The sequence below is a fragment of the Triticum urartu genome, chromosome 7A, assembly GCF_056163025.1.
Source record: "Triticum urartu cultivar PI428250 chromosome 7A, HENAU_Tu73, whole genome shotgun sequence".
NCBI classification, from domain to species: domain Eukaryota; kingdom Viridiplantae; phylum Streptophyta; class Magnoliopsida; order Poales; family Poaceae; genus Triticum; species Triticum urartu.
This window is the reverse complement of record NC_141879.1, coordinates 721584294-721610142: the sequence shown is the minus strand read 5'-3', so window position 1 is coordinate 721610142 and position 25849 is coordinate 721584294. Positions and strand designations below refer to the sequence as shown.

The window sequence follows — 25849 nt, the reverse complement described above, 5'->3', positions numbered from 1 at the left end:
CTAACGGATGTCACCCTCTTCAGGATGGCTCCCGCTAAGAGCAGCAATCAGAATCAGAATTAGGATCTGCCACCACCTCCACCTCCTTCGGAGGCATGGCAAGCTGTGATGGCCGCAACCAATGCAAACACGCAGTTGATCATGCAAATTCTTCAAGAGCGCAATCAAGCGAACCAAGCGAACCAAGGCAACCAAGGCAACAATCAGAATCACTTTGCTACACTCAACCAGTTCCTTGCAAATAAGCCAAAGACCTTCAGCAATTGTGTTGAGGCAACTGATGCTGACGATAGGCTTGTGGACTTGTGCAAGCATTTTGAGTGCAGTAACGTCAGGCCTGAGGACTTTGTCAAGTTTGCTTCCTTCCAACTCAAAGACCAAGCTGCAGAGTGGTTCCAGCAGTACAAGGATTCCAGAGGAGGCCGTGTGATTACCCGGGATGAATTCCGTCAAGACTTCAAAGCTCATCATATCCCTCAGAGCGTGGTTGAAAGCAAGCGTGAGGAATTCCGCAACCTGAAGCAAGGCTCTTTGTCTGTCTATGACTACAACAAGTTGTTTCAGAAGCTCGCCCGCTTTGCTAAGCAGGACGTCCCTGACGAGAAGAGCATGATATACCAGTTCAGGGGTGGTCTCAGAGAATAAATCCAGCTAGCTCTTGTTCTCTTTGAGCCCTTGAGGTACGATGAGTTCTACAACATGGCATTGAAGCAAGAGGCTGCTCAACTGAAGTGTGATGCTTCCAAGAAGCGAGTCAGAGATGCTACTCCTTCTTCCTCTACTCAAGTGGCCAAGCAGCAGAAGTATTGGCTTCCTCCTCCTCCGTTTCGTCAGCCGTATCAGAAGAGCAAAGGTGGCAGTGAATCTTCCCACCCACCCAACCCTGGCTTTCAGAATAAGACTTCGTCTCAAGCTCCAAGATCGAGTGCTCCGTATCACCGTCCGCTTTCAGAGGTCACGTGCAACAAGTGCCAACAGAAGGGTCACTATGCCAACAAATGCTTCAATCAGAGGCGCCTCCCTCCTCCTCCTCCTGTGAGATCGGCAAGTACAACTGTGGTCAAGCATAACCCCAAGTACGCCAAGGTTAATATGGTGAATGCAGCTCAGGCAGAGGACTCGTCAGATGTCATCATGGGTAACCTTCCTGTTAACGATGTTCCCGCAAAAGTTCTTTTTGACACTGGTGCATCGCATTGTTTCATCTCGAGACCTTTTGCATCTAAGCATGGGTGGTACTCTCAAGTTATGCATAAACCGTTAGCAGTTGTCTCTCCGGTTAGATGTTTGCTCGCTAACTACGAGGTTCCGGATATTTCTATCTCGATGGGTGATTTCAAGTTTCTGGCTTCTCCAATGATCCTTGGTAACTCGGATATTGATCTTATTCTCGGGATGGATTGGCTTTCTGAGCACAAGGCTCGGCTTGATTGTGCAGCCAGGCAGATTCAATTGACTCATTCGTCTGAGGATGTAATTGTCTTTGCTGCTCGGGATAATACAATCCGTCTGTTTTCTCTCAATGAGAAGGGTGAACTGGATGCCATCTCGCAAATTCCAGTCGTTTGCGAATATCAAGACGTCTTTCCAGAAGAGCTTCCAGGAATGCCTCCGCACCGGCCAGTTCAATTCGTCATCGATCTTGAGCCTGGCACGGAACCGGTTTGCAAGTGTCCTTACAAGCTCGGACCTAAAGAGTTGAAGGAGCTGAAGAAGCAACTCGATATTCAAGAGCGAATGGGTCTCATCCGACCTAGTTCTTCTCTGTGGGGTTGTGGTGTTCTTTTTGTGAAGAAGAAGGATGGAACGGACCGACTTTGTGTGAACTACCGTCCATTGAACAAGAAGACTATCAAGAACAAGTACCCACTTCCCAACATCAACGAGCTGTTCGAACAACTCAAAGGTGCCCAAGTATTCTCCAAGCTTGATCTCCGTATGGGTTACCACCAGATTCGAATCCGTGAGCAAGATATTCCCAAGACGGCTTTCAGGACAAGCTATGGTTCATATGAATACACTATCATGTCTTTTGGCCTCGTCAACGCTCCTCTGACTTTCTCTCGCATGATGAACTTCATCTTCAACGCCTACACAAATGACTTTGTTTTGGTCTATCTTGACGACATTCTGGTCTTTTCGAAGAACAAGGAAGATCACGCCAAGCACTTGCGTTTGGTACTCGATAAGCTCAGGGAACACCAGTTCTATGCCAAATTCTCCAAGTGCGAATTTTGGCTCGATGAGGTTCTTTATCTTGGGCATATCATCTCTACCAAGGGCATTGCGGTGAATCCTGAGAAGGTGTCTGCAATTGTGAATTGGGAACCACCTCAGAACGTGAAGCAACTCCGTAGCTTCCTCGGTCTCGCAAGCTACTGTCGAATGTTCATTGAGAACTTTTCTAAGATCGCGAAGCCTCTCTCAAATCTTCTCCAGAAGCACGTCATGTACGTTTGGTCTCCGGAATGTGACATCACTTTCAACACTTTGAAAGAGAAATTGGTCACTGCTCCAGTTCTGACTCCTCCCGATGAATCCAAACCGTTCGAGGTCTTTTGCGATGCCTCTCCCCAAGGTCTCGGTGCAGTGTTGATGCAAGAGAAGAAAGTTGTGGCTTATACTTCTCGCCAGTTGAAGCCCAACGAGAAGAACTACGCCACTTGTCAGTGTCAAAACCGGCGGATCTTGGGTAGGGGGTCCCGAACTGTGCGTCTAGGCCGGATGGTAACAGGAGGCAAGGAACACGATGTTTTACCCAGGTTCGGGCCCTCTTGATGGAGGTAAAACCCTACATCCTCCTTGATTAATATTGATGATATGGGTAGTACAACACTAGACCTACCACGAGATCGAGGAGGCTAAACCCTAAAAGCTAGCCTATGGTATGATTGTTGTATGATGAAGTTGTCCTACGGACTAAAACCCTCCGGTTTATATAGACACCGGAGAGGGTTAGGGTTACACAAAGTCGGTTACAATGGTAGGAGATCTTGAATATCCGCATCGCCAAGCTTGCCTTCCACGCCAAGGAAAGTCCCATCCGGACACGGGACGAAGTCTTCAATCTTGTATCTTCATAGTCCTGGAGTCCGGCTGGAGGTATAGTCCGGCTACCCGAACACCCCCTAATCCAGGACTCCCTCAGTAGCCCCTGAACCAGGCTTCAATGACGACGAGTCCGGTGCGTAGATTGTCTTCGGCATTGCAAGGCGGGTTCCTCCTCCAAATTCTTCATAAAAGTTTGTAAACACCAAGAGTAGTGTCCGGCTCTGCAAAATAAGTTTCCACGTATTGCCACAGAGAGAATAATATTAACACAAATCTAATCTGCTGACGTATTCCGCAGCGCGACATCACACTACGTCCAAGCCTTTATTCGAATCGTTTTCACTTTTCCACCTCAGCGTGTTTTGCGAGGCGATTTCGTTGGCACGTCTTGTCAAAGCAGAGATCGTGTCCCCCATTTACGGGATTCTCATCAATACGGACGTGGGTAACCCAACCGTGCCATTTATTACGACGCTTGGGAGGCAAGCGAGTTTTACTAGGCTGGTGGGGACGCATGGTCGCATCCGCCCATATAAGGGGATAAGGATCCACCTTTTTACCTACGCCCTCTTCCTCCTTTGCCTACCCATCTTCTGCGCACCCGAGCTCCAGCACCCAAGCCCGCACTTCCTACCTCAACCTTCTCCAACAATGTCCGGAGCGGGAGGCAAGTGGATGGTCTCCTCCGTCACGGAGGGCCATGTCAAAAGGCTAAGGAAGGCCGGATACCTGTCCAAAGACATCGCGCATCGGCTTCCTGAGGAGGGGCGGCTTCTCCCCACCCCGAGGCCCCATGAGAGGGTAGTGTTTCTTCCCCACTTCCTCCACGGACTGGGTTTTCCTCTCCACCCATTTGTCCGTGGGCTCATGTTCTACTATGGCCTAGATTTTCACGATCTAGCCCCGAACTTCATCCTCAATATCTCGGCGTTTATCGTCGTGTGTGAGGCTTTCCTCTGCATTCGCCCCCATTTCGGCCTCTGGCTCAAGACTTTCAACGTCAAGCCAAAGGTGGTGTGCGGCAACCAGGCGGAGTGCGGAGGTGCCATGGCGGGCAAAATAGACAACGTCCTATGGCTCGAGGGCTCCTTTGTGGAGACCTTGAAGGGGTGGCAGTCAGGGTGGTTTTACATCACCGAGCCACGCGATCCGAAGTGGATCGCGGCCCCTGAATTCTAATCCGGACCCCCTACGCGGCTCACGTCCTGGAAGGAGACGGGCTTGTCGTGGGGCGACGAAGAAGAGGTGACCGGACTGCAAAAATGCATCCAGTCCCAGGTGAACAAGCAGCTCAAGCTTGTCAACGTAGTCCAGGTCATGCTCGTCCGCCGGATCCTTCCGTGTCAAGAACGGGACTTCAATTTGTGGGAGTTCAACCTGGCGCAGCACCGAACTCTTAGCAGGCTCTTCGACACGACGTACGAAGATGTCTGGAAGGGGCTAACCAAAGGCGCCGAGGCTCCCACATCTGCCTCCGAAGACCGCGGATTCAGCTCGCAGCGTCCTGCTGGCGAGGTAAAATATTTTCATCTTTTACAGGATGTTAAGTTTTCTTCATAGTTTGACTCTATGCGGGATCTAAACTCCCTCACCTTTGACAGGATTGGCAGGCGAAGTCCGGACTGATTAACTGTCCGGCTCCCTTGCCCGAAGACCCAGCCCCTGCTCTACTAGTGAAGCTGCTGGTTCTGGCACCTTATGTGGTGCCGGAGAAGAAGGCCAAGAAGAAGAAGGCCACGGGGACTCGAAAGAGCTCCCGGCATATGGTGGTGTCGGACTCATCGTCCGATGCGTCCGAGACGCACTCCTCCCGTGAAGACGAGGAGGAGGAAGAAGAGACCTCTCCCCCTCCAGTGGGGGGAGGAAAGAAGAGAAAGGCCGCCCTAGTAGGGGAGGCCGAAGGGTCCAAGAAGAGGAAAACCCCTCCGCCGGACTACGCCCCCGACGCCGACGAGGACGAAGGAGTGGCCGGACAGGGCCAAGCGTCCGGCGAAATCGTAAGTGTTCGGATACCAGAGTAACTCATGATATTCCTTTTGTTGCACAGCTTTCCCTAATGTCGAATGTAATCATGCAGCCCGCCCAAGGACGGGCTCGACGAGTCGTCGAGCGGCTCCCTGGATTCATCGGACGTGAATTCAGTTCCGCCCGCTGCCTCCCCCTGTGCTGCGGATGACGGCGAAGTGGCGTCGCGACAAGCTCCGGGGCAAGAGGAGGCGGTCCAGGAGGAGCCGCGAGGGGACCTCCCGGACTCCATGAGTAAGGGGACAAGACCCCCCAGGGCTCCAAGTCCGGCTTTAGGCCGGACACCGCGCCGGAATCATTGACGGTTCCGGACCGCGGCAGGCGAACTCCTGCCAAGAGGAGCAAGCCTATTGAGCCGGCGTCCTCCGTCCAACCGGAGGCGCCGGACAATCTGCTGGAGGCGCTTAAGGGCGCCTCCATCGACGAGGAGCACCGTACCATCATGAGTACGGTGGTCCAGAAGGTTCAGTCCGCCAAAAGCGGACTGACTGAAGCTTGTGCTAGCCTTCTAACAGGCTTCGAGGTAAGTAAAAATATGCAAAAATATTACCACATAGACAGTAGCCCCTGATGCTCTGTTTGGCGTTCGGAAAGAAAAGCCGAATAGAGGATCTAATAAATATCGCAGGAGTCTAACTAAAAAGGAGTCAATATACGTATGCAGGCTTCGCTGCTGGCCACCGCCGCACTAACTGCGGAGGTGGATGCCCTGAAGCAGGGCCTCGAGCGGACCGAACAAGAGCTCGGCCTTGCCAAACGGCAGCTCGAGGAGAAAGAAGGTAAGATATACCTTATAGAAAATATGCCTATAAGAAGACGCAATTGCAAAAAATGACAGGAGTATACTGCTTATTGCAGGGGCCACAACTGAGGTGGCGACCCTCAAGCATGCGCTGTCCGAGGCCAAGAAGAGAGCGGCCACAGAGCGCACCGAGCGCGAGAAATTTGAGGCGCAGTTCGGCGAGGTGCAGCAAGAGCTTCAGGCTCTCATGAAAAAACATGAGAGTTTGGAGCTCGACTCGAAGACGCGACCGTCCGAGCTTGCTGCGGCCCTTAAAACTGCCAAATCTGCCAAGGCCGAAGCCCAGAAGGCCCTCCAGGAATTGGAGGCGGTGAAAAAGATAGCCGCGGGTAAGGCATTCTCTATGCAAAGCAGACATATAAAAGTAAACTACTTGTTACTTACCCGAATCCGGAGCTCTCCAGGGGCATTCGCAGATCTTCCCCGTAGCGTATCCGATGCCGCCGCATTCTACCGAGCCGAGGAAGGCAGCTCGACGGAGAAGGTGTTCTGGTCTCAGTACGCTGAGGCCGGACACCCTGTGCCCTTGAGCGACCAGCTGAAGCAGCTGGTCGAGCCCCACAAGGCGGCCGAACAGGCCCTGAAGGGCTTCATAGTTCAGCTGTGGCCTAGAGAGGCCCTGCCTGGGAGCTACTTCAGACTGGTGCGGCGGCTGGCGGAGGCTTGTCCAAGGCTCGAGGTCATCAAGCGCTCCGTCTGCACCGAAGGTGCCCGTAGGGCCCTTGCCCGTGCAAAGCTGCATTGGGGTAAGCTGGACGGTGAGAAGCTTGTGAGGGACGGGCCGCCGCCGGGGAAGGAGCATCGCAAGCCCGAGAACTATTACAAGGATGTTCTGGCCGGTGCCCGCCTTATGGCGGATGAATGCACCAAGGATGTAATTTTTGAATGAACTCGCTCGTGTTATCCTGTGCGCTGAAAACTTGTTCATATGCACTAAGCAATGCTTGAATTTAAAATATTACTTTCTGTGCGGCCGTTTATCAAAAAATTGAGACATGGCCAGTCGTCGGCTTCTCCCCCCATGCCACTAGTGCTGGGGTGTTCGGGATAAACCTGAGCTCTCTTTTTCCCATGATTGGGTCTGTCGAGGGAGGCGCTCAGCACAACGAACAAGGCAATCGGACTATAATGCTTGAACACTCTCACTTAGCCATAGAACTCTATAATTTTAAATTTCGGCGAAGCCCCTAGTATTCGGAAGACCGAGTTCGGGGCGCTATCCACGCCTTGGTCGGACAAAGCCGGTTCCTCGCTCAAAGCGGCATAAGTCTTTAAGGACTCGAAAAACCTCTCGAATAGCGACCGGTCTCTCGCCTCATCATGACAGTCAGTTTTAGCTTTCTCTACTGAGGTGCTCAGCCCAGCTCAACTGGGGCACAATCGCAGTAGTTCTCCTAGTGCTACCTTAGCCGATATAGCAGAACGTAAGGCACCAAAACATAGGAGCCGGGCAAACCCAACTTTGACCCAAATCATGATTCGGAGCTGATGCATATAGTGCTATAAGTTCGGGGTGCCGCACTTGTGAAAGTGTACGGACTTCTCACGCCATATTGATGGGTACTGAAGCCCCTGGCGTATTTTTGCCGTACCACAGTGTACGAATGCAACATGTTATTGATAAACATATATATAAAAAGAGGATAATGCAAAAAATAGACAAAAAGTTATGCATTGTTTATAGAAAGGCTGCAATGAAAGCGGAACGATACAAATAGTGCGATAAGCAAAAGAAATTGGACTATTTGACATGTCCTGGCCAGGGGCAGGCCGCGGAATTGTATTAAAAAACAGGTATACTGCTCGTAATAGAGACCACCTGGGAGTTCCATAATGCGGCGTGGCTTGTCTACTTTCCTGGATCTTGCATCGTTTGTGCAGCAGTTGAATTGCCGAACAGGTCATCCGAAGTATGGAGTCCTGAGAGTAAGAGAAAAAAGGAAAAAAAAAGGAATCCGGCAGCCCCTGGTGCGGTTTAAGCCGTATTTCGGGCGTGCCGTGATAGTGCCCCTTCCCCTGCGCCCATGGTATTTCAAGAGCGTAGTTATGTACGGGAAGCACTGGTTTCACTATATCGCGAGGGCTAGGGTTGGGGCCGCATTGCTATGCTAGCTCAGAATGTGCCAGGCGGTCTTGTTGTAGGGTACTCCGGGCGTGCTTGATAGTGTCCGGCTTTTTGAAGGCCGAACTGGAGAACTGCCTAGGGAGGCTGCTTTGTACTTCTGCTGCGAGCGCTGCCATGTGCTCCTCCGTTCGGAGGGAGCGTTCGGTGTTCCCATTGACCGTGATTACTCCTCTAGGGCCTGGCATCTTGATCTTGAGGTATGCATAGTGCGGTACCGCGTCGAATTTTGCGAATGCGGTTCGCCCGAGCAGTGCGTGATAGCCACTACGAAACGGGACTATGTCGAAGATTAACTCCTCGCTTCGGAAGTTATCCGGAGATCCGAAGACCACTTCCAGTGTGACTGAGCCTGTACAGTTGGCTTCTACACCTGGTATTACGCCTTTAAAGGTCGTTTTGGTGGGCTTGATCCTCGAGGGATCTATGCCCATTTTTCGTACTGTATCATGGTAAAGCAGGTTCAGGCTGCCGCCGCCGTCCATGAGGACTCTTGTGAGATGGAATCTGTCAATGATTGGGTCTAGAACCAATGCGGTGAAGCCGCCGTGACGGATGCTAGTGGGGTGGTCCCTTCGATCAAAGGTGACCGGGCAGGAGGACCATGGGTTGAACTTTGGGGCGACTGGCTCCATCGCATATACGTCCCGTAATGCACGCTTCCGCTCCCTCTTGGGGATGTGGGTTGCGTATATCATGTTCACCATCCGCACTTGCGGGGGAAACCCCTTCTGTCCACCGTTGTTCGGCGGCCTGGGCTCCTCCTCGCTGTCGCTATACAACCCCTTGTCTTTGTTTTTGGCTCTTAACTTGCCTGCCTGCTTGAACACCCAACAATCCCTGTTGGTGTGATTGGCTGGCTTTTCGAGGGTGCCATGTATCTGGCACAAGCGGTCGAGTATTCAGTCCAAACTGGACGGGCCCTGAGTATTTCTTTTGAATGGCTTTTTCCGTTGACCGGATTTGTAGCCTCGGAATCCGGCATTAACTGCCGTATCCTCGTTGCTGTCGCTGTTAACGCGGCGCTTTTGTTTGTTCCAACGTGACCTGTCGCTTTTGTCCTTGGTATTTGAATTACCAGGGTTCTTGGTTAAATTGTTGCTGTGAGGTAGCCAACTGTCTTCTCCCGCGCAAAAGCGGGTCATGAGTGTCGTGAGGACTGCCATAGATTTCGGCTTTTCCTGTCCCAGGTGCCGGGCAAGCCACTCGTCACGGATATTATGCTTGAAGGCCACTAAGGCCTCTACGTCCGGACAGTCGACTATCTGGTTTTTCTTTGTTTGGAACCGTGTCCAGAATTGCCTGGCCGATTCCTCTGGCTGCTGAATTATGTGGCTTAGGTCATCGGCGTCCGGTGGTCGCACATAAGTGCCCTGGAAGTTGTCAAGGAATGTGGCTTCCAGGTCCTCCCAAGAACCGATTGAGTCTGCTGGCAAGCTGTTAAGCCAATGCCAGGCCGGTCCCTTAAGTTTGAGTGGGACGTATTTGATGGCATGTAGATCATCACCGCGGGCCATGTGGATATGAAGGAGATAATCCTCGATCCATACCGCAGGATCTGTTGTGTCATCGTACGATTTGATGTTTACGGGTTTGAAGCCCTCAGGGATTTTATGATCCATTATTTCATCTGTGAAGCATAGTGGGTGTGCGGCGCCTCTGTATTGGGCTATATCACGACGCAGCTCGAAGGAGCTTTGTCTGTTGAGTTCGGCCCGGCCGGATTTATTGCATCCGGAGTGACGATCACCGTCATGTGCCATGGGGCGCCTGCGCGATCCGTAGATCGATCTTGTTTGTCTTGCCTTGTCCTCCAGTATGTCACGTAGGTCGGGCGCATTTTCCCATGCCTTAGTATGCTTGACGCGGCGTCGGGGCATGGCTTGAGCGGAGGGCCGAGAGGCCTCTCTGTCGCGGCCACGAGGTGGCCGGTCGGCCATGTCATGCGCTGGTGATGTAGGTGCTTCCTCCTCTAGTCGGGGTAGCAGCCTGCGCTTTGGGTAACTCTTGGAGGGGCGTTCGAGTTCATACTCTGCGGCCGCAAGGACTTCAGTCCATATGTCAGCTAGCAAATCCTGATCAGCTCTAAGCTGTTGCTGCTTTTTCTTGAGGCTGCTTGCCGTGGCCATAAGCCTGTGTTTAAAACGCTCTTGTTCGGCGAGATCCTCTGGCACGACGAACTCGTCGTTGTCGAGGCTTGCCTCGTCTTCGGAGGGAGGCATATAATTATCGTCCTCAACCTCTTGGTCCACCACCCTCTCGTGAGGGCTGGCTTCTCTGTCCTCCTGTGCTGAATCTTGCTGGAGGGGGTGTTCTTCGGCGCTATCCGGAGTAGTATTATCTCCCGTGCCGGAATCACCGTTTTTGCTTTGGCGGGATTTAGAGCGGTGCCGCTGACGCCGACGCTTGGGCTGTTTCTTAGAGGTATCGTCCCCCGCTGTTCCATCACCATCTCCATCCTTTGGAGTGTCCACCATATATATGTCATATGACGAGGTGGCCTTCCAGCGCCCTACAGGTGCTGGTTCTTGTTCGTCTCCTGCATCGTCGTTCATGCCGTCGATGTCTTCGGAGTCGAAGTCAAGCATGTCGGTTAAGTCGTCGACAGTGGCTACCAAGTGGGTGGTGGGTGGGTTTTGAATTTCGTCATCGTCCGTATCGCAACCTTGTTGACCGCAGTCCGGCCAGGGCTCTCCTGATAAAGAGAGAGAGACTTTAGAGAATTCAGGATGTCGCCGAAGGGCGAGTGCTGAAAGATGTCCGCGGCGGTGAACTCCATTATCGGCGCCCAATCGGATTCGATCGGCAGGGGCGCGGGGGCTCGGAGTTCGGAGAGGAATCCGGCTCCTCGGAGTCACGGGCCATGCGGAGTGCGGGGCTGGAGTTCGGCACGATCGCCTCTGAGATCGCAGCCCCTGAGGCAGCGTCCAACCGCTGATCCTCGATCGGCGCAGTAGGCTCCGAATCAATGATCGGAAACGATGCGTGTGCGGCCTCCAAGGTGCTGTTCGGCGGCAGAGCTATATCATGCCCATCGAGACAGTGCGGCGCGCTTGACTGTGGCTCGAATCTGTCGAAGATCAAGTCCCCGCGGATGTCAGCCGTGTAGTTTAGGCTTCCAAACCTGACCTGATGGCCAGGGGCGTAGCTTTCGATCTGCTCAAGGTGGCCAAGCGAATTGGCCCGGAGTGCGAAGCCGCCGGAGACGAAGATCTGTCCGGGGAGAAAAGTCTCACCCTGGACTGCATCGTTGTTGATGATCGAAGGAGCCATCGGGCCTAAAAGCGACGACACAGAGGAACTCTCAATGAAAGCACCAATGTCGGTGTCAAAACCGGCAGATCTCGGGTAGGGGGTCCCGAACTGTGCGTCTAGGCCGGATGGTAACAGGAGGCAAGGAACACGATGTCGGATGGTATCAGGAGGCCGGATGGTTTGGGCCCTCTTGATGGAGGTAAAACCCTACGTCCTGCTTGATTAATATTGATGATATGGGTAGTACAAGAGTAGATCTACCATGAGATCAAGGAGGCTAAACCCCAAAAGCTAGCCTATGGTATGATTGTTGTATAATGAAGTTGTCCTACGGCCTAAAACCCTCCGGTTTATATAGACACCGGAGAGGGTTAGGGTTACACAAAGTCGGTTACAATGGTAGGAGATCTTGAATATCCGCATCGCCAAGCTTGCCTTCCACGCCAAGGAAAGTCCCATCCGGACACGGGACGAAGTCTTCAATCTTGTATCTTCATAGTCCTGGAGTCCGGCTGAAGGTATAGTCCGTCTACCCGAACACCCCCTAATCTAGGACTCCCTCACCACTCATGACCTCGAGTTGGCGGCAGTTGTGCATGCTCTTTTGACTTGGAGACATCTCTTATTGGGAAGAAAAGTGGACATCTTCACTAACCACAAGAGTCTCAAGTACATCTTCACTCAGCCTAATCTCAATCTCAGGCAGACTCGATGGGTCGAAATGATTCAAGAGTATAATCCGAGTATCGAGTATACTCCAGGCAAGGCCAACGTGATTGCTGACGCATTGAGCAGGAAGGCTTATTGCAACATTCTGATTCTCAAGCCTTATCAACCCAAGCTTTGTGAAGCTTTCCGCAAACTTAATCTGCAAGTTGTTCCTCAAGGTTTCCTCGCCAACCTTCAAGTCTCTCCTACCTTGGAAGACCAGATTCGCCAAGCCCAGCTTCTTGACGCTATGGTGAAAAAGGTGAAGATTGGGATTGCCAAGAGCCAACCCAAGTACAAGTGCTACCGCCTTGATGGCAAGGATACTCTCTTCTTCGAGGATCATATTGTTGTGCCCAAAGGTGATCTTCGTAAGGTTATCATGAACGAGGCTCACAATTCACTCCTCTCCATCCACCCTGGGAGCACAAAGATGTATCAGGACCTCAAGCAGGCTTATTGGTGGACTCGAATGAAGCGAGAGATTGCTCAATTCGTGAATGAGTGTGATGTCTGCAGAAGAGTGAAGGCAGAACACCAAAGGCCAGCGGGTCTCCTCCAACCTCTTGCCATTCCAGAATGGAAGTTTGACCACATTGAGATGGACTTCGTGACTGGGTTTCCAAAGTCCAAACGTGGCAATGATGCTATATTTGTTGTCATCGACAAACTCACTAAAGTGGCTCACTTTCTTCCTATCAAAGAGTCAATTACTGCAGCTCAATTGGCGGAACTCTATACCTCTCAAATTGTCTCGCTGCACGGTATTCCACAGGTGATCTCTTCAGACCGTGGCAGCATCTTTACCTCCAAGTTTTGGGATTCTTTTCAGAAGGCCATGGGCACCAACATCCGCTTCAGCACTACTTTCCATCCTCAAACTAGCGGTCAAGTCGAGCGGGTCAACCAGATTCTTGAAGATATGCTCAGGGCTTGTGTGATCTCCTTCGGCATGAAGTGGGAGGATTGTCTTCCATATGCTGAATTCTCCTACAATAACAGTTTTCGAGCAAGTTCGGGCAAGGCCCCATTCGAAATCCTGTATGGCAGGAAGTGTCGTACCCCTCTCAACTGGTCTGAAACCGGCGAACGTCAACTTCTGGGAAATGACTTAATCACAGAGGCAGAGGAAATGTGCAAAGTCATTCGAGATAACCTCAAAGCAGCGCAATCGCGCCAGAAGAGCTACTATGATAGTAAGCACCGTGATTTGGCTTTCGAGATCGAAGATCATGTTTACCTCCGCGTCTCTCTAATGAAAGGTACTCGTCGCTTCGGTATCAAAGGGAAGCTTGCCCCTAGATACGTGGGACCTTTCAAGATCGTCGACAAGAGAGGCGATCTCGCCTATCAACTCGAGCTTTCTTCAAACTTTGCAAATGTTCACGACATGTTCCATGTCTCTCAGCTCCGCAAGTGCTTCAAGACTCCTGACCGCACCGTCAACTTCGAAGACATTGAGCTCCAAGAAGATCTCTCTTATCGTGAGCACCCCGTTGCTATTCTTGAAGAGACTGAACGCAAGACTCGCAATAAGTCAATCAAATTCCTCAAAGTCAAGTGGTCACACCATTCCGACCGTGAAGCCACCTGGGAACGCGAGGATCACCTCCGTTCTGAATACCCGACATTCTTCCAGTCCTAGATCTCGGGACGAGATCCTTTCGTAGTGGTGGAGTGTTGTAACACCTCGGATATGATTTACCTAATATGTTATCCAACTCTTGCCGTTTCCGGCGTTAAGTTATTTTATTTTCTCGGGTTCGGGTTTTTGTCTCCGTGTTTTGTTGTTGTTGTCATGCATCTCATATCATGTCATCATGTGCATTGCATTTGCATACGTGTTCGCCTCATGCATCCGAGCATTTTCCCCGTTGTCCGTTTTGCATTCCGGCGCTCCGTTCTCCTTCGGTGGTCATTTCTACCTCTCTTTCGTGTGTGGGGGTTAAACATTTCCGAATTGGACCGAGACTTGCCAAGCGGCCTTGGTTTACTACCGGTAGACCGCCTGTCAAGTTTCGTACCATTTGGACTTCGTTTGATACTCCAACGGTTAACCGAGGGACTGAAAAGGCCTCGTGTGTGTTGCAGCCCAACACCCCTCCATTTGGCCTAAAACCCACCAAAACCCTCTCCATCATCTAGAGTGTTCGATCACGATCGCGTGGCCGAAAACCGCACCTCATTTGGACACTCCTAGCTCTCTCTATGCCTATATATAGATCTCCTTCCGAAATCCCGGATCTCCTCTTTCCCCAAACCCTAAAATTCGTCTCCGCCGCCGCCGGACATGTCCAGATCCCGCCGGACAGCATCCGCCGCCGCTTGCGGCCACTGAGAGGCCGCCACGTGGTACCGCCCGTCCTCCTCCGCCGCCAGCCCGCGAGGCCCGAGGCGGGCCCTCCCCGGCCCGCGCGCCCGTCGCCGCCCGTCCTCCGCGTCACCTCCCATCGTCCCCGCGGCCGGCGTAGCTCCTCCCGGCCGGCCACCGCTCCACCACTGCCGGCCGCCACCGCCCGCCGGCCGTGCCGCAACTCGCCGCCGACGCCGCCCCTCGCCGCCGCGGCCAGCGCCGGCGACGCCCACGGCCGCCCCGGTTCCGGCCTCCTCCTCCACTCCGGCAAGTCGGCGAGCTCCTCCCCGCTCCGGTCAACTCTCCCTCCAGCGACCTCGAGTTCTCCGGCGAACCTCAGGAAGCGCGCGTGAACAGTAACCAGATCCAGATCCAGATCCAAAAACTCGGTTGACTTTTCGTCCCTAACCCTAATTTTATTGCTATGTTCATCGTGCCATAACTTTGCATCCGTAGCTCCGTTTTGCGCGTGTAGCATATCGAAATGTTCGCCTCAGAGAGCACATCATTTCATCTCATTGCATCATTTTCATTTGAGTTCATCTTGATGCCCGAAATGCTGTTGGAAGAGTGCTATTTGAGATAATTGTCAGATCTGCTGCTCCAAATAGCTATTTGTCATTTTTGCCATGATTATGGTGTGCATGATATGCCCATGAGCTCTACATAAGTTTTGTTATATGCTTTGTCATATTTCCAGAGGTGCTCTCCATGTATTTTTCCTGATGTGTGTGGTGACTAGCACAAGCCTGCAAAGTGGTGCATTCGTTAATGCTGATTTCAGGGACTTAACAATTTCACTAAGTCCTTGATCTGTTTTTATCAATATGCCATATGTTCATGTTGTTTCCTAGTGATCCGTGCCTCTTTTGAGGATGATCAGTAAGGATGTTTTGTTAATCTTGTAGTGCTCTATCCATCCATGTCTTTGTTTGCAATTATGGAGCACCCTAGCTTGAGTCAATCGAGCTCTACTTTTGCTATTTCGTGAATCTGGGTAGATTGTCTACTTGTTAGCAATTTTGCCGAGGATGTTGTAGTTGATCCGTGCATGCTATGTTATTGTTCTTGCCATGTCTAGCTTGTATAATGTGTATCCTTGATGGGTGTATGCTTAGATTGTCATGCCTTGCTCTGTAGTGAGTGTATCGAGCTCGTAAACATGCCTACTTGATATCTGATTTGCATGCTCCAGTTTTTCACTAAGTCTGGGATCTGATTATGTTTTTGCCATATTCACATGCTTGCAATTGTATTTTCTGATCCCTTTTGGCTCAAGGCCACTAAGGGACTTTTGTTAAGCTCTTTGAGTAGCTCCATGCCATGCCTTGGTTTGCCATGTTAAGTTCCTGTAGCATATAGCTTTCTTGCTTTAAAGTGTGCTACTTGATCTGAAATTCCAGACAAGTATTAATTTCACTAAGTCTGAGATCTGTTTACCAATTGCTCTTTTGCCATGCTTGTTTGAACCTGTTAATGGATGAATTGGCCGTAGCTCAGTGTTCATCTTTTGTTAAGCATCATGAATGGATCCCTGCCATGTATTTTGTTGCCATGTTTGGGTGCTGTAGCATGTTTAACTTGTTGCATTTAGATGTCTACTTGCTGTATATCGCAGACCGGTGCCATATTTGAATTGCTTGCCATTTCCAAACCATGTCTCCGATTCCGGCGTTCCTTATATCGATTTCAACCGAAATCACCTCACATTTCCAGTGGCACACTTGGATTTCCATGTTGGGGCCAGGTTCATTCTTTCCTTGTCAAATCTTGCATATGCATCACATATCGCATCCCGCATAGCATCTCATGTTTGCATCATGTTGTTTGAGCTTTGCACGTTGTTGATTGTGTCCTTTTTGCTTGTTTGTCTTGTTTGGGTAGAGCCGGGAGACAAGTTTGCTAACAAGGAGCCCGTTGAGTTTGCTTTCGAGGATCCAGTCAACTCTGACAACTTTGCAGGCAAGATGATCATACCCTCGAAATCACTTCTATCTTTGCTTGCTAGATGCTCGCTCTTTTGCTATGCCTATGCTACGATGCCTACCACTTGCTTATCATGCCTCCCAAATTGTCATGTCAAACCTCTAACCCACCATGTCCTAGCAAACCGTTGATTGGCTATGTTACCGCTTTGCTCAGCCCCTCTTATAGCGTTGCTAGTTGCAGGTGAAGATTGGAGACCGTTCCTTGTTGGAACATTATTTTCTTGTTGAGATATCATTATATTATCTTCTTATCTTAATGCATCTATATACTTGGTAAAGGGTGGAAGGCTCGGCCTCTCGCCTAGTGTTTTGTTCCACTCTTGCCGCCCTAGTTTCCGTCATATCGGTGTTATGTTCCCGGATTTTGCGTTCCTTACGCGGTTGGGTGATAATGGGAACCCCTTGATAGTTCGCCTTGATTAAAGCTTCTCCAGCAATGCCCAACCTTGGTTTTACCATTTGCCACCTAGCCTCTTTTTCCCTTGGGTTTCCGGAGCCCGAGGGTCATCTTATTTTAAACCCCCTGGGCCAGTGCTCCTCTGAGTGTTGGTCCACCTCGTCAGCCGTCGGTGGCCACCAGGGGCAACTCTGGGCTGGCCTACCAGAAGTTTAGACAATCTGAGTGTGCCCTGAGAACGAGATATGTGCAGCTCCTATCGGGATTTGTCGACACATTGGGGCGGTGTTGCTGGATTTGTTTTAACTTGTCGAAGTGTCTTGTAGAACCGGGATACCGAGTCTGATCGGAATGTCTCGGGAGAAGGTCTATTCCTTCGTTGACCGTGAGAGCTTGTCATGGGCTAAGTTGGGACTCCCCTGCAAGGATTTGAACTTTCGAAAGCCGTGCCCGCGATTATGGGCAGATGGGAATTTGTTAATGTCCGGTTGTAGATAACTTGAACCTTAACTTAATTAAAATGAATCAACTGTGTGAGTTAACGTGATGGTCTCTTCTCGGCGGAGTCCGGGAAGTGAACACGGTGTTGGAGTAATGCTTGCCGCAGGTTGTTCTCTAGTTATTCGTTCGCGCTTTGCCTTATCTTCTTGCTCTCTTTTGCGAACAGGTTAGCCGCCATATATGCTAGTCGCTTCCTGCAGCTCCACATATTTTACCTTGCCTTACCTATAAGCTTAAATAGTCTTGATCGCGAAGGTGCGAGATTGCTGAGTCCCTGTGGCTCACAAATTACTTCCAAATCACATGCAGGGCCTGATGACTCCGTTCCAGATGACGCACTTGAGCTCAAGTGGGAGTTCGACAAGGACTCACGCCGTTACTATGTGTCTTTCCCTGATGATCAGTAGTGGTGCCCAGTTGGGGCGATCGGGACCGTGTCGCATGTTGGGTTGATCTTTTATTTTGGCACCGTAGTCGGGCCATGAGTGATTGGATGATGTAATGCTATTTATGTACTTTGTTTGACGTGGCGAGTGTAAGCCAACTATGTACCTTCCCCTTTTATTATCTATATTACATGGGATGTTGTGAAGATTGCCTTACTTGTGACATTGCTTTCAATGCGGTTATGCCTCTAAGTCGTGCTTCGACACGTAGGAGATATAGCCACATCGAGGGCGTTACACAACTTCCCTTTCATAATTAAGATATACATCAACTTTTGTTTTGTGCGGCATCGGTTGAGATGAACATAAAAAAAATCTAAAAAAACAAACGGGATTGGGCCCAGAAAGGAAAGAACACAGAGAAGATGAGGCGAACCTACCATCTCTCCTTTAATGATAGAGATGTACATCAGTTTCGTTTGTGCGGCATCCGTTAAAATAATCTACATAAAACCAAGCAAAGAATGAAGCCGTGGTGAGAAATAACTGATAAAGAGATGTGGCTAACCTATGTATATCTTTATTATTAAGGTGGTGTTTGGTTCTCTAGTCTTAGAACTTTTTCTAGTCCCAACTAAAAAGTTCCTAGTCACTAAAAAGTTCCTCCCTGTTTGTTTTCAGAGACTAAAAAGTCCCTAATCTCTTCCTAGAGGTTATTAAATAACCATGTTGCTCCTAATATATAGAAAAATAACAATCAAACAACACCATGGGATGGCGGGCCAATATATGCATGGAGGGGCATTGTTGGAAAAGTCCCCAATAGTCCCAAAAAGACTATTCTTGAGAGTCTTCTTCATTTAGTCCCCAATGCCTAATTTAGTCCTAAAATATCCCTCCCGTTTGGTAAAAAAGTCTTTAAAAAAGACTTTTTCTAGTCCTTACACAAAAAAGTTCCTGAAAACAAACACCCTTTAAAAGAGGGTTGGTATGTTCGGAAAAGAAAAATGAGAAGAAAATGGACACGCACCCGTTGCGTGCACCACAGTGCACTGCATGGAAGATAGTGTATTGGTACTCTCGCAGCAGGTCATCCTTCTCGGCTTCTCGGAGAAGCCTTCTAACTTCCACCTCCCCAATTAATTACTACCCCCACCTCTCACCTCCCCCTCACCCTCTTTAAAAAACCACAAGCAGCGCAGACACACAAGTGAAGACGAAAGGAGGAGATCTGACCAGCGGAGAAGACGACCCGACCCACGCCGCCCGGCTCCACCGGTAATCCCATCGCCTCCCTTTTTTCATCTCCATCTTCCATCTAGCTAGCTTGCTTCCTGGGGTTTGTGAATCTTTCCATTGGTTTATAATCTGCAACGCATTCTTCCCCCATCGCCCCCTCCTGGGTTTTTCTCTTCCGTTCTGGAGAGATTCGCAATCCCAACGTTTTAGGGGTTTTGCCAACAAATTTTCTCGGGGGTTTTGATTTCTTTGTTTTTCGATCTGGGTTAATTGACAAGAAAGAGAGCTTTATGTATTCTTCAAACAGGTTTGCTCTTATTTGTGCTACCACTAGCAATCTGTCTCTGCCAAAAAATCCTCCTCCTTTCCAGTATCCGGCCATTTATATTTACATTTCTCATCTCATTTATAGCACACGATGTCTCCTATCTAAGATTCTAGCGAGCCCCGAAATATATTATGGCACGCGATTCCTTTCATGGATGACCAAAATAAGTAAATGAGAAGAGGTTCTTCTTGGGGGTTTTCCCAAGGGTGACATTTGTTCTTGGCTAGGGTTTTTTGTATGAAAGAACTGCTCTCATTCTGCTTTGAACTTTTAGGTTCAATGTGAATATCCTTTCATTTTTATGACCAACAACCTCGACTTCTTTCTTCCCTTTTTCCTAATACAAAGTGCGAGGAGGCAAATACTCTAATAGTGTAGCCATGCATTTTATTGGGAGTTCATATACCATAGAACTCTGTAATCTCTGTTTTGCTTATATTCCTTGTAAAATATGTGCACCAAATATATTTTTACAACCCACTTTGGAGCTACAGAGTAAATCTTCTTCATATGTACCATTTATTTTGTGTTGATAATATATCAGTATCATCATTAATTCCTGTTTACAAAGTTACTGCTACTAAATATGCACGTATTTTTTTATATACAGGTTCTCCTAGTAAAGGATAACTCTGTTTAGAGCCAGAGTGTAAATATTGTTCATATCTAGACATTTCTTTCTGATCACAATAATCATCATTCCAGTAATTCCTACACCTAGCTACAATGGATATAATGACTGTATAAGCATACAATGCACTTAATCTTTCATCTAAACAGCTGAAGCTTCTTGGTCATCCTGGAACTGGAATCAATTTTGTTTTTACTTGTTTTGTACTGCTAATCATCTGACCTTTCGCACATGCAGAGAGCTCCGTCTGTCCTGCCAAGATGGACCCGAGTGATGGAGGCCCAGATGAGTTGCCACCACCACCACCTCCTCTGCCTCCCGACGTGGTGCCCATCAAAGCAAAAGAAGATGTCGCTGAGGAACTGCCTCCAAACAAGCCAGCAAAGCCCAAAAGGCTCTCAATGGCCAGGCCTGGGCTAGGGAAGAGAGGGAACACCATCCAGCAACTTGCTAACCACTATAAAGTCTCCCTGAAGGGTTCAGAGGAATTTTTCTACCACTACCATGTGAGCACACTTTACTTGCTTTCCCCATGCTAATTCACCACCTAGCAATTTCAAAAAGTGGCCTTAATTTCCATATCCCCATGCTAATCTGGCACTGTCGATGTGTAGGTCAATCTGAAGTATGAGGATGATAAACCTGTTGTTGAAAAGGGGATAGGAAGAAAGGTGCAGGATAAACTGGTGCAAACATACCGGTCTGAGCTTGCGAACAAGGACTTTGCATATGATGGTGAGAAGAGCCTCTTTACAATTGGGGCTCTTCCCCAAGTGAATTCACTGTAGTATTGGAAGACATTGGAAGTGGAAAGTGAGTTCTACTCCTTGACCTGCTTGCAGGCTATCTGCCCCTATCTAGTACTACATACCATCCTCTGTGTTCAGTATAATCCAATTATTAGTTGGTTGTAGGAGCTCTGGAGGTAATAGTGGCAACAGTCCTGAAGGTAGTGACACGAAGAGAGTGAGGAGGCCGTACCAGTCAAAGATTATAAAAGTGGAGCTGAGCTTTGCGGCGAAAATCCCTATGGCCGCAATCGCGCAGGCCATTAGAGGTGAAGAATCAGAGAACTCCCTGGAGGCTATTCGAGTTCTTGATATCATACTAAGGCAGCATTCTGCAAAACAGTATGTATCTTCATGAATGTCTTGCTCCCATGCCTCTCACAAGCATTACTCTGCGCTTATGCTCTAGATATGCCTTCATGCCCTGACAATGGTTAATTTTTCTGACTATTCACAGGGGCTGTCTTCTAGTCCGCCAATCATTCACAATAATCCTAAAAGTTTCATTGATTTGGGCGGCGGTTTGTTGGGATGCCAAGGATTTCACTCAAGTTTCCGTGGTGCACAGAGTGGGCTCTCCCTAAATATTGGTATGCATCTCACACTATTGTATTGTCATATAACTCCATCGGCCACAAGCTATTTAACGTTGTCATGTCAAACTTATTTTAACTTGCAGATGTTTCGACTACCATGCTAGTTAAACCTGGTCCTGTTATCGATTTTCTTCTTGCTAACCAGATGGTTCGTCGCCCCGACGAAATTAACTGGCCAAAGGTTAGTTGTATCTTTGATGTTCTTGATAATATAGCATGAACAATCATCCTACTATATTTATTTTGATAATTCTAATTTGGATGTTTTTGCCTCACAGGCCAAGCGTACCCTCAAGAGCTTGAGGATAAAAACCACTCACACAAATTTAGAGTTCAAGATAATTGGTTTGAATGAGAAAAATTGCAACGAACAAACGTGAGAGTTCCTCCTTACCATTTAATTCATTTTACCAGTGCTTATAAATTAGTAATTTGGCAAGATGTCTTATTGTTTACCAGCATTTTATGCTATATTTATCGATTGCTTTGTGATTGGCGTGCTTAACTAGGTTTCCATTGAGGCGGAGGAACGGTGACAACGGAGACACTGATACTGTTGAAATAACAGTCTATGATTACTTTGTACAGAACAGAGGCATAGAACTGCGCTATTCTGGTAATCTTCCATGTATCAATGCTGGGAGGCCAAAGCGTCCAACGTACTTCCCTGTCGAGGTTCATCTCAGTTATGCTATTTGACCCTTATAATCGTCTCTCCTTTGGAAATTTTATTGACGATCTGATGTCCTAGTGTGAACTTTTTGCATGGCCAGCTTTGCACGCTTGTTCCTCTGCAAAGATACACCAAAGCTCTGTCTACTCTTCAGAGGTCCTCACTTGTCGAGAAATCCAGACAAAAGCCTCATCAAAGAATGTCAACTCTTGATGATGTGAGTTATCATCTACTCCCTCCGTCCCATAAAATAAGAGCACTTTTGACACTACACTGTGTCAAAAGTGCTCTTATATTATGGGACGGAGGGAGTATATTTCAGCTTGCTGCCACCATATATAACTTGCTGTTTTTAGTCAAATGGAAATTCACTGATAGTTCATCCTACGCTAAATGCAAGGCACTTATACGTAGCGACTATGACTCTGACCCCATGCTGAAGGCATGTGGCATTACAATTGCCCGAAATCTTACTCAAATTGAAGGGAGGATCCTGCAAGCACCCAAGGTTAGTAACAGTTTCCCAAACATAGTTTAGCATTCTTGTGCTCAATGTTCTTCTGAATGTATCTAAGTAAGTCTTCTATATGTAGCTGAAAGCCGGTAACGATGAAGAATTCGTCCCACAAAAGGGTCGTTGGAACCTTGCGAGAAAGGTCAACACGTTTTCTGTCCATAACATGTCTTTATTACTTCTTCATCATTGATGAACCTTCTGCTAGTTTGCTGATTCTTTTTTGTTTCAGAAGCTGATCCAGACCTGTTCTGTTACGAGGTGGGCAGTTGTCAATTTCTCTGCACGTTGTGATGCTCGTGGTCTTGTCCGAGACCTTACAAGGAATGCAATTGCAATGGGGATTGTATGTTATATTTTTTTCTACAACGTATTTAATTTTTATTATTTTCTGTTGCTGAACTTCATTTGTTAGCAGGAAATAGAGGACCCTCATGGTGATGTAATTGAAGAAAGCCCAGCAGTAAGACGAGCTCCTGCGTCACGAAGAGTGGAAGAGATGTTTGCTCAGTTAAAATCCAAGCTACCTGGACAACCCAAGTTCCTGTTGTGCCTTCTTCCTGTGAGGAAAAACTGCGAAATTTATGGTTGGTTCATGTTTTTGGCCATCGTTATTTGCTACCATTCCCTATAAGCATGATTACCTGTTGCAGAATATATAATATATATTTGCTTCAACCAGGCCCTTGGAAGAGGAAGTGTCTTGCCGAAGTTGGCATCTTCACACAATGTCTAGCTCCTCCACCAAGAGTCAACGATCAGTACCTAATTAATGTGCTATTGAAGATAAATGCTAAGGTTTGTTGACATGAGCTTATTTTCTTTTTACTGTATTTAATGACTACGGTATATGCTTATGCTTTTGTCTTTTCACCGGCTGTTACCCAGCTTGATGGGCTAAACACACTGCTACAAGGTGAGCTGCCCCCTGCACCTGCAGTATTACCCATTGTGGGGAAGGTGCCTACTATTATCTTGGGCATGGATGTGTCACATGGTCAGCCTGGGCAATCTGATAGGCCTTCCATTGCTGCGGTAAGAGGGATACAGTTCTAATCTCTGAATAGTAGCTCAGTCGTCATCTGAATGATTGCAGATTTGATAAGTGTTTTTATGACTGTATTTGTAAGCCTACTCAGGCAACAACTTCTACCACGGCTGACACATTTATCTTTTTTAACCATTCTTCATTTCTAGTAGAAATTCTGAATTGGTATGGCTTTTGATTTTTCTTAGGTGGTTAATTCTCGCAAGTGGCCTCTCATCTCCAAATACAGAGCAACAGTGCACACTCAGTCACCCAAACTAGAAACAATGTCTTCCTTGTTTAAACCACGGGGAACGGAAGATGATGGCCTCATTCGGTAAGACATGACATTTGATTCAATCTTGAGTTCAGTTCCTTGTCAACAATACTATGCCGGCATGTTCATGAATGCATGTTACATATACTTTATGAGAAATGTCTAACAGCTCCCGGGTGCCCCTACACCCTCATGAACAGTAAATTCATATAAAATTGAAAAAAAAATAAAAAAATCTGAAACTTTTAGGGATCAAGGATTATCAAAGGTTTGATGTTCCTGCGAAGTTTCAGCAACAAATAACCTTCGTGGAGCCCTCACCAGAAAAAACAAAATCACTGCTCAAAAATGTACGTAAACTTTGAACAATGATTTTGTTTTTTATATTTGAGTGTTCTTCCAATGTTATTTTTAGCTAAAACTTTGCAAGATCATCAAAAGTTTCATGATGTTCGATGTCCCAAAATTTCAGTTTTTTTTAAATTTATTTGAATACGTTTTGAATTTACTGTTCATAGAGGGTGTAGGGGCACCTGGGTGCTGAAAGTCCTATCTCATACTTTATTGCACACACTTTCCTAATGTAAAAAATGTCATTGCACTCGGGACGTCCAGGGAATCGCTTATCGACTTCTACACTAGTGCTGAGAATAGAAAACCAGATCAAGTTATTATTTTCAGGTACCAAGTTCTGAAATTATATGGTAACACCAGTAAATTTGTAGTTCCTGCAATGTTTTTGTACTGAAAATGGATTGTGGATGAAGTCTTAACCGCCATCTCACACAACTCATGCTAATTCCAGGGATGGAGTTAGCGAAAGCCAGTTTACTGATGTCATAAACATTGAGCTTGAGCAGATCATCCAGGTAGTTTATGTGTTTGATTTCAACATGTGATGTACAAGTATTATCCTGTATTGGACAGTGTTATTTCATCTACTTTTAATCAATGCAGGCCTGCAAGTTCCTTGATGAGAAATGGGAGCCGAAGTTCACAGTAATTGTTGCTCAGAAAAACCATCATACCAGATTTTTCCAGACTGGATCTCCGGATAATGTTTCTCCTGGTAAACTTTATTTTGACCAATCAGGGCAGAGTCCCCAACTTATTTTCTAGAGAGAAACATGGGTTGGCGCATAAACTTGCAATTTTCTGTGAAATGATGGTAAAGCAAGTGTTCATTCTGTAGGGACCGTCGTGGATAAAGAGGTCTGCCATCCCAAGAATTTCGACTTCTACATGTGTGCACATGCTGGGATGATAGTAAGTAATCTCTGCTTTCTGCTCTGTTTTTTTCTTACTACCACCATGTACCAGTATGCCCGGTGATGGTCCTACTTAAGTTTTTGTTGTGTCTGCCAGGGCACATCGAGGCCAACACATTACCATGTTCTGCATGATGAGATCGGCTTCACCGCGGATGAGCTTCAGGAATTTGTGCATTCTCTTTCATACGTGTACGTAGGGCGGTCTAGGGTGACAGAGCTTGATGATTTTGTGTCATTCTGATAAGAAAAAAACTGTTGTCAAGCTATGCCTGAACCCTGTTGCTGTGACCTTTTCAGGTACCAGAGGAGCACAACAGCGATATCAGTCGGTATGTGCTCATGTCTTTGCTTGGCAAATAATGAGCACTGTTCCTTATGTTTTGTTGTGTTTTTGCTTGGGTTGGCTTGCAGTTGCTCCGATCATGTACGCACATCTGGCGGCGGCCCAGGTAGGCACGTTCGTGAGGTTTGAAGATATGTCGGACGTGTCGTCGAGCCAGGGAAGGGGGCACACATCGGCAGGCAGCATTCCGGTGCCGGAGCTGCCTCGGCTGCATAAGAATTTGAGGAGCTCGATGTTCTTCTGCTGATTTGCTCCTGATGATGCTTGGGGTGGTGGTGAACTGCGTCTCGCTATGTGTCAGTGTCTATCTATCTTATATCTATCTGAATAAATAGCACCTGGAACTACTCTAGCTATTGGTGCCCGAAGAACTAGTCGTGGTGAGTCAGTCGTTTGATGTTTATGGAAACCATGGAGCTGCATGTTGTCTTTTTTGTTGACGTTGAACCAACCCCAACCTTGGATCTACTACTATTACTAGGCTTGGATGATATGCGTGAACCGTGCATGCTGTTGGTTTTGGAGCAGTTTTAACCTGGTACCTCTTACCTCCTCTTATCAAATGATAAGTGTT

At 48.1% G+C, this 25849-nt stretch overlaps 1 protein-coding gene and 1 pseudogene across 1 annotated transcript; both read left to right on the top strand.

Annotated features, from left to right (window-relative positions):
* The first annotated feature begins 20046 nt into the window (after positions 1-20046).
* LOC147962220 (protein argonaute 4B-like) lies at positions 20047-22772 on the top strand (annotated as a pseudogene).
* A 32-nt stretch (positions 22773-22804) lies between these two features.
* LOC125523520 (protein argonaute 4B-like) lies at positions 22805-25623 on the top strand. The gene is made up of 11 exons (XM_087534441.1): positions 22805-22944; positions 23040-23155; positions 23246-23392; positions 23594-23721; positions 24277-24342; positions 24467-24530; positions 24619-24730; positions 24854-24927; positions 25027-25121; positions 25230-25261; positions 25344-25623. The coding sequence occupies exons 1-11, from the start codon at positions 22857-22859 to the stop codon at positions 25520-25522; spliced, it is 1101 nt and encodes a 366-aa protein (XP_087390567.1). The 5' UTR covers positions 22805-22856; the 3' UTR covers positions 25523-25623.
* Positions 25624-25849: the final 226 nt, after the last annotated feature.

Bases quoted from the DNA above. Each gene is read 5' to 3' on its own strand.
- LOC125523520 (XM_087534441.1), top strand. From the start codon at position 22,857: ATGTTTGCTCAGTTAAAATCCAAGCTACCTGGACAACCCAAGTTCCTG. The intron at 22,945-23,039 runs GTTGGTTCATGT...TGCTTCAACCAG, and splicing joins GAAAAACTGCGAAATTTATG to GCCCTTGGAAGAGGAAGTGT. The intron at 24,731-24,853 runs GTAAACTTTATT...TTCATTCTGTAG, and splicing joins TCCGGATAATGTTTCTCCTG to GGACCGTCGTGGATAAAGAG.